The sequence below is a fragment of the Phyllobates terribilis genome, unplaced genomic scaffold, assembly GCF_046119375.1.
Source record: "Phyllobates terribilis strain yellow unplaced genomic scaffold, ASM4611937v1 Scaffold_2__4_contigs__length_985480577, whole genome shotgun sequence".
NCBI lineage: Eukaryota > Metazoa > Chordata > Amphibia > Anura > Dendrobatidae > Phyllobates > Phyllobates terribilis.
In genome coordinates this window covers 865,019,638-865,027,259 of record NW_027362762.1, presented here as the reverse complement: position 1 = coordinate 865,027,259, position 7,622 = coordinate 865,019,638, and the positions used below count along the sequence as shown (strand labels likewise).

At 48.5% G+C, this 7,622-nt stretch overlaps 1 protein-coding gene across 1 annotated transcript; it reads left to right on the top strand.

Moving 5' to 3' along the window:
• Positions 1-81: 81 nt before the first annotated feature.
• Positions 82-7,425, top strand: EMC6 (ER membrane protein complex subunit 6). The gene is made up of 2 exons (XM_073668031.1): positions 82-238; positions 6,389-7,425. The coding sequence occupies exon 2, from the start codon at positions 6,418-6,420 to the stop codon at positions 6,748-6,750; it is 333 nt and encodes a 110-aa protein (XP_073524132.1). The 5' UTR covers positions 82-238; positions 6,389-6,417; the 3' UTR covers positions 6,751-7,425.
• The last annotated feature ends 197 nt before the right edge of the window (positions 7,426-7,622 follow it).

Sequence of the window (7,622 nt, the reverse complement as noted above, 5' to 3'; positions counted from 1 at the left end):
GGAGGGTCCTCATTATACACGGCCCGGATATTATTACATGCATTTGACGTGCCATCAACAAATATGGCCGCCAGTAAATACTTCATAGTCATGTGTAGAAGAGCTTCCTGGGTAAAAGGTCATTTCCGGTTACTTCTGAAGATGGCGGAGATCGCGTTGTAGTGTTTGGCTTGTGCTCCAGAGTGGTCGGTACCAGGAGGCTGTTGGCTCGGCAGACGGTGTGGCATCCTCCGCAGAGGTGCTGTATACTGGGCGGGTGACACATGTCATTTTCTGCGTGCACGACAGAGGGCGCACGTTATCCTGCACACATTAGTCCCCTGTGTCACCGGCGGGGATGGTTCGTGGGACAAGGCCCCGGGAGGGTGGTAATGAAAGGGGTAGGCAGCGATCAAGACTGAGAATCACATGTACGAAGCAGCGGCCCCCCCCCTCCCGACCATGGGTTGTATGTGGTCTTACTGACCAAGTTCTGCCTGCACGTAAACTGCGGTGTAATATCGGAACCGGCCTATGGGCAAGAGTGGCGCTGTGTGTGGGGTAAAGGGAGGATAGCAGGGGTCTTATAAGTGGTCACAGCCAGGTGTCCTCCCCCACCGGACAGGCATGTACCGTGGGCATGATGGCGGCTGTAGTGGGCTCCTGCTTAGATGCTGGTGCTGTCACTGCAGAGAGCAGGGGGCTCGTCACCATCGGAGCTGCTTCCACAGCACTACAACAAGGCAAACTGGATACACTACTGAATGTCTCCTAGACCCAATAAGGCCGGTGTAATTACTCTACTCTGAAAATCCAACTTGGAATGGCTGCATAATCATTTCTTAAAGGGGTTGTCCGGTCCAAATCGATTAGTCTGCCGGCACTCTGTGTGACTGCAGACTTATGAATCCCCCCAGAGCACACACTGTGCACTGCGGGGATTCGCCAGTTTCTGACCTGGGACCGGAGGGTATGTATGAGTTATACATACTCCTGGCCTCGCTCCATACAAGTGTAGTGTATGTATAACTCATACATACCCTCTGGTCCCGGGTCAGAAACTGGCAAATGCCCACAGTGCCTGCGCTGGGATGATTCATAAATCTGCAGTCACACAGAGTGACTGCAGATTTATCGTTTTGGACCTGACAAAACCTTTACATTTTTTGTTGTCCAATAATAGGCTGAGCGTTTTGAGTCCAGTTGGTCTCCTAACATGGGAAGTTTAAATCTGACAGGGTCCCTTTAATGCACCCAGTTTATTTTGTGACATCTGGTGACTGTTCTGTTTTACAATCCTCTACAGTTCTGACCATCGCCAACAATGGTTTTGCAGAGTCACCGAACCGTCAGGCCCCCTAAAGTGTATGTTACACACACACCGCTAGGCTCAGATAGGGGCGAGACTGGTTTCATGAATTCTTTGGAATCTTGGGGGAACTGTTACTCGGGGCGACCATAGGCTGCTTCTTCTCTCAGGCACACGATAGATTCAATTGCTGACCAGACACATCTGACAAGAGTCTTTTTCAACAGTTTTACAGTGGAATTTAATCTGAAGCACGGCCAGTGCAATTCAGGGATATTACAGCAACAATCTTCATTACAGTACAGTCTGAGTTTTTTGAGCAACTGGCTCCAGTAACAATACAGTAGTTTTTTCACAAAGCACAGTATTAGTCTCTTCAGTAGCATAATTCAGCATAGATTAGATAGATCTCTTAGCAGCACACTTCTATGCATACACAACCACAGGCTTTTTCTTCACAAGGACACAATAATACACAGCATTCCTTATCCTGCATGGAGATGGAGGGGTGAGGGTTTGAGGAGGGAGATAATCCCTGTGACACAATTCCTTCCAGTCCTTATCTTCCTGGATAATAAACTCCCTGAACTAACAGTGCAGAGTATCTGACCTGTGTTTAGTTTCACTCCTGATCTGAATCCTGTTGAGTTGCCTTCTGTCAGAACCAGATAACACACCACCTTTCTCTTCAGCTTCAGCCAGACTACAATGACAAGTTCCCCACAATCCCCCTGGGGCTCTGCTAAAACACTCCCTGTCTCCTGTGACTGTGTTAACCCCTCTAGTTGCTGAATGCTTCTGAAGCACAACTTCTGCATGTCACATCTAGTTTAAGGCTATGTGCCCACGATGCAGAAAATTTCTGCAGCATTTCTGCATCTCCCTGGCAGAAAAAACGCATGCAGATTGTGCATGTGTTTTTCCTGCCAAATACATGCGGATTTGAAGCGTTATTTCCATGCTTTTCCTCATGCGGATTGACAAGCGCTTTCCAGGCGATTCTAGCATCACTTGGAAAGTGCTTGACAACTAGGTCACACTATATAAATCCATGCAACCGGCATGGATTTATATAGTGTGACCGTAAAAGAATGTTTAAAAATAAAAAAATAAACCTATACTTACCTTCCGATGGCCCGGCGTGTGTTGCTGCGCTCGTTCCTGGCTGCCAGCTGATCGCGGGACACTGCACTGAAGGGCCTGTGGTCACATGACTGTGACGTCACCGGAGGTCCTTCAGTCCTGCCCGCAAGCACAGGGAAGGAGACCGGGGGCCGTCGGAAGGTGAATATAATCTTTATTTTTAAATTTTATTCATTTTTTTTTACATGTTCTTTGGTACCCAGGTCTGGATGAGAGTCTCTTCTCCTCCAGACTTGGGTACCATCCGCACTTTGCAACGCATATAATCCGTGAGTACAAATGTACTGACACGGATTATGTGCGTCTCAATGCAAGTCAATGGCGGCGATTACGCTGCTCTTCCGCAAAATTAATGGACCTGCTGCGGATTTTTGAGCGCAGCATAAACGCTGCGGTAAATCCGCAGCATGGGCATTGACAGTGCGGCTTGTCATTGGGGACCATGGGGGGGCGGATTACTATGCGTTTTTGAAGCGTTTACGCTGCGGAAATTCCGCAGCATAAACGCTTGAAAAACACATCGTGGGCACACAGCCTATCACTGTTAAATCTGTGTGGGGCTCTTTTTGGGAAAGAGCAACTATTTTTCCAAGGTCAGATTCACACCACATCTTAATCCATGTTCATGAGAATAAAAGGGATAAAACATTCCTGTGTGACCCCCCCCCTATATGTAACGCGCTCCTGTGACCCCCCCTATATATAACGCGCTCCTGTGTGACCCCCCCTATATATAACGCGCTCCTGTGTGACCCTCCCCCTATATATAACGCGCTCCTGTGTGACCCCCCCCTATATATAACGCGCTCCTGTGTGACCCCCCCCTATATATAACGCGCTCCTGTGTGACCCCCCCCTATATATAACGCGCTCCTGTGTGACCCCCCCTATATATAACGCGCTCCTGTGTGACCCCCCCTATATATAACGCGCTCCTGTGTGACCCCCCCTATATATAACGCGCTCCTGTGTGACCCCCCCTATATATAACGCGCTCCTGTGTGACCCCCCCTATATATAACGCGCTCCTGTGTGACCCCCCCTATATATAACGCGCTCCTGTGTGACCCCCCCCTATATATAACGCGCTCCTGTGTGACCCCCCCTATATATAACGCGCTCCTGTGTGACCCCCCCTATATATAACGCGCTCCTGTGTGACCCCCCCTATATATAACGCGCTCCTGTGTGACCCCCCCTATATATAATGCGCTCCTGTGTGACCCCCCCTATATATAACGCGCTCCTGTGTGACCCCCCCTATATATAACGCGCTCCTGTGTGACCCCCCCTATATATAACGCGCTCCTGTGTGACCCCCCCTATATATAACGCGCTCCTGTGTGACCCCCCCTATATATAACGCGCTCCTGTGTGACCCCCCCTATATATAACGCGCTCCTGTGTGACCCCCCCTATATATAACGCGCTCCTGTGTGACCCCCCCTATATATAACGCGCTCCTGTGTGACCCCCCCTATATATAACGCGCTCCTGTGTGACCCCCCCTATATATAACGCGCTCCTGTGTGACCCCCCCTATATATAACGCGCTCCTGTGTGACCCCCCCTATATATAACGCGCTCCTGTGTGACCCCCCCTATATATAACGCGCTCCTGTGTGACCCCCCCTATATATAACGCGCTCCTGTGTGACCCCCCCTATATATAACGCGCTCCTGTGTGACCCCCCCTATATATAACGCGCTCCTGTGTGACCCCCCCTATATATAACGCGCTCCTGTGTGACCCCCCCTATATATAACGCGCTCCTGTGTGACCCCCCCTATATATAACGCGCTCCTGTGTGACCCCCCCTATATATAACGCGCTCCTGTGTGACCCCCCTATATATAACGCGCTCCTGTGTGACCCCCCCTATATATAACGCGCTCCTGTGTGACCCCCCTATATATATAACGCGCTCCTGTGTGACCCCCCTATATATATAACGCGCTCCTGTGTGACCCCCCTATATATAACGCGCTCCTGTGTGACCCCCCCCCTATATATAACGCGCTCCTGTGTGACCCCCCCCCTATATATAACGCGCTCCTGTGTGACCCCCCCTATATATAACGCGCTCCTGTGTGACCCCCCCTATATATAACGCGCTCCTGTGTGACCCCCCCCCCATATATAACGCGCTCCTGTGTGACCCCCCCCATATATAACGCGCTCCTGTGTGACCCCCCCCATATATAACGCGCTCCTGTGTGACCCCCCCCATATATAACGCGCTCCTGTGTGACCCCCCCCATATATAACGCGCTCCTGTGTGACCCCCCCTATATATAACGCGCTCCTGTGTGACCCCCCCTATATATAACGCGCTCCTGTGTGACCCCCCCCTATATATAACGCGCTCCTGTGTGACCCCCCCCTATATATAACGCGCTCCTGTGTGACCCCCCCTATATATAACGCGCTCCTGTGTGACCCCCCCCCCCCCCAAAGGACCAATTGACTTTTAAGAGGTTGTCCAGTCTGAAAGGGAACCTGTCACCAGCAAAAATGCTGTTAATCTGCAAGTTACCACTGTTACTAGCTTGCGCCTGCACTTAGCTGAACGCTGTGGGGCGAAAATTATATTTTATTTTCCCTGCAGCGCTCCGGTTTCAGTCAGGGGCCGGAGCTATAACCACACCCCCAGCCTTGACTTGCACTCGCTCTGCATTAGGGTCGGCTTTCAGTAAGTGCAGGGGGTGCAGTTACAGCTGCCGCTCTCTATATAGAGAGCAGTGACTGAAGCTGGAACGCTGCCGGGGGGGAATAATGTTCATTTTCTTCCCACAGCGTTCGGCTGTGTGCAGGCGCCGGGCAGGTTAGTAATGCTATTAATTGTAGATTAACACCATATCTGCAGGTTAATAGCGTTTTTTTCCTGGTGACAGGTTCCCTTTAAGCTACAATTGCAAACTCACATTGTGCTCAGTGCTTGGAGCGGGAGGTCATGTGACCAATATAATATGCCATTTGCATACTCCCGGCCACATTTCGACTAGATTGTTTCCAGCTTTGTTCAATACACTTGCTTTGAGCGAGGCGGCGCCCATCTAGTTGGATTGTGGCCAGGAGTGCAGATCTCGGTCACATGACCCAGCGCCAGTGGATCCTCACAGTGCGCAATCTGAGGAGTCACAAGATTACAGGTCTTGTATCTTAAAGAGACTCTGTCGGCATAATGACCACACACACACACACACACACACACACACACACACACACACACACACACACACACACACACACACACACACACACACACACACTTGACAGCTCTGGTTTTATAGAGGCTGAGATGTATAAAAAAAAAACAACCACCAAGCAGGTTGGAAGGTGTATATAAATGGCCTCACCACGAAGCACCGAGCACCTGTACTTGGTTTGAACAGTCAGTCTTTGCTGACAAAGTCCCTTTTAGACCAGAGAGCCCCTTTTAAATATGACACATGGGCTCCAAATTGTGACACTTTGGGCTCCTTTGGATGCTCTTGCTGACGGTGTCTGTCTTTTTGGCTGGACATAGCAGACGACCTGTCACCCAGGCATTGCTGTAGGTTGATTTCCTGTGGTACTGGAGTAATAGCAGGGCTGTGGAGTCAGTCATGAAGTCAAAGCCCATTTTGGTGGAATCGATGTAAAATGGACAGACTCCAACTCCTAAAATATATAATAAATCGGGTACAGTAATTCAATGCAGTTTGTGGGGAATATTTTTTTCATAAGAATTAGGGAAAGTTATGAAATGTCCTATTCCTGATCTAAGGGTCTAGACTTTTAGCTGAGATGAATCTCTGCTACAGTAAACTTATCACTTAAACATGAGCCGTGTATGAGGGAGTCGGAGGTTTGGCTTACCGACTCCACAGCCCTGAGTAATAGTGTCTGTTTTTATGGCGAAGTCCCTTCCTTCTGATGACAGGGCGCTCATGCTTTCTTCTTTCCTTGCACAGCTGTATCTGGACCTCACACACTGGCAGCAATGGCTGCAGTCGTTCTGAAGAGAGAGGGCCCGCAGTTCATCAGTGAAGCCGCAGTGAGGGGAAATGCTGCCGTCCTCGACTACTGCAGAACCTCGGTTTCTGCCCTTTCTGGAGCCACGGCTGGGATTCTTGGCCTCACAGGCCTGTACGGATTCATCTTCTACTTCCTTGCCTCTTTTCTCCTCTCCCTGCTGTTGGTGCTAAAGTCTGGACGCAGGTGGAACAAATATTTTAAATCGAGGAGGCCTCTTTTTACCGGGGGGCTTATCGGGGGCCTCTTTACGTATGTCCTGTTCTGGACCTTCTTGTACGGCATGGTGCATGTGTACTGAAGCACGCTGGATGGATCTGCCTTTCAGGAACACTCTTTTTAATGGAATTCAAAGACTCGTCCCTAATAAGTAATTAATTTGACTAGAGAGTTACTTTTTAAATGAATCTTTCTTCTTGGGTTCTGTTAGTAACTTATGAAAGTTCTGTAATCCTCCCTGAATTAAACCTATTATAGGCTACTGAAGTTACTGGTATTGTGTCAGATGATTCCACTACATGTTAATCCACAGCAAAGTCTATGAAATATGCAGTAATATGTACGATTGCTAATCTACAGCGATGTCTCCTACTACTGACCTCATACAAGTATGGACCTCTATGGCTTAGTAAAATCTTCAGCTGCTAGTTCTGTGACCTGAGTATATCGATTCCTAGCTTTATGTATATACTTATATTAAATAAAGTTATACAAAAGAGGGAAGCAGCAACAATGTAGAGTTGCTTGATGTTCTAATCCAGAGATTAATGCTTGTCCAGTGTGCTTCTTTTCTGTTAAAATGACTGTAATGTAAACCAAACGAGCCATATGTTAGTCAATGAGGTCAGTCTGGTGCCGTGTGTGTCCATCAATGCCCAAATCTGTTTGAGTTCTGTAAATCGGACGTCTTGGGGTATGTTCACACAAGGTGTTTTTGTTTTTTTTTTTTTGTTTTTTTTGTTTTTTTTTTTTTTTTTGTGCATCAAAACCTGATCTCTTGGCAGGAAAGAAGCTGCGTCAAAAAACGCAGGTTTTGCTGCGTTTTTCAGAATCCCTAAATTCAGCGTAGAAGCATGAACACAGGTCACCAATGTGAAACCATATGTCACCATATTAACCAAAATTACAAATGTAACTGTGGGGGGAGGTGAATTGTTCAGGAATAGTTTTTCT

Bases quoted from the DNA above. Each gene is read 5' to 3' on its own strand.
- EMC6 (XM_073668031.1), top strand. From the start codon at position 6,418: ATGGCTGCAGTCGTTCTGAAGAGAGAGGGCCCGCAGTTCATCAGTGAA.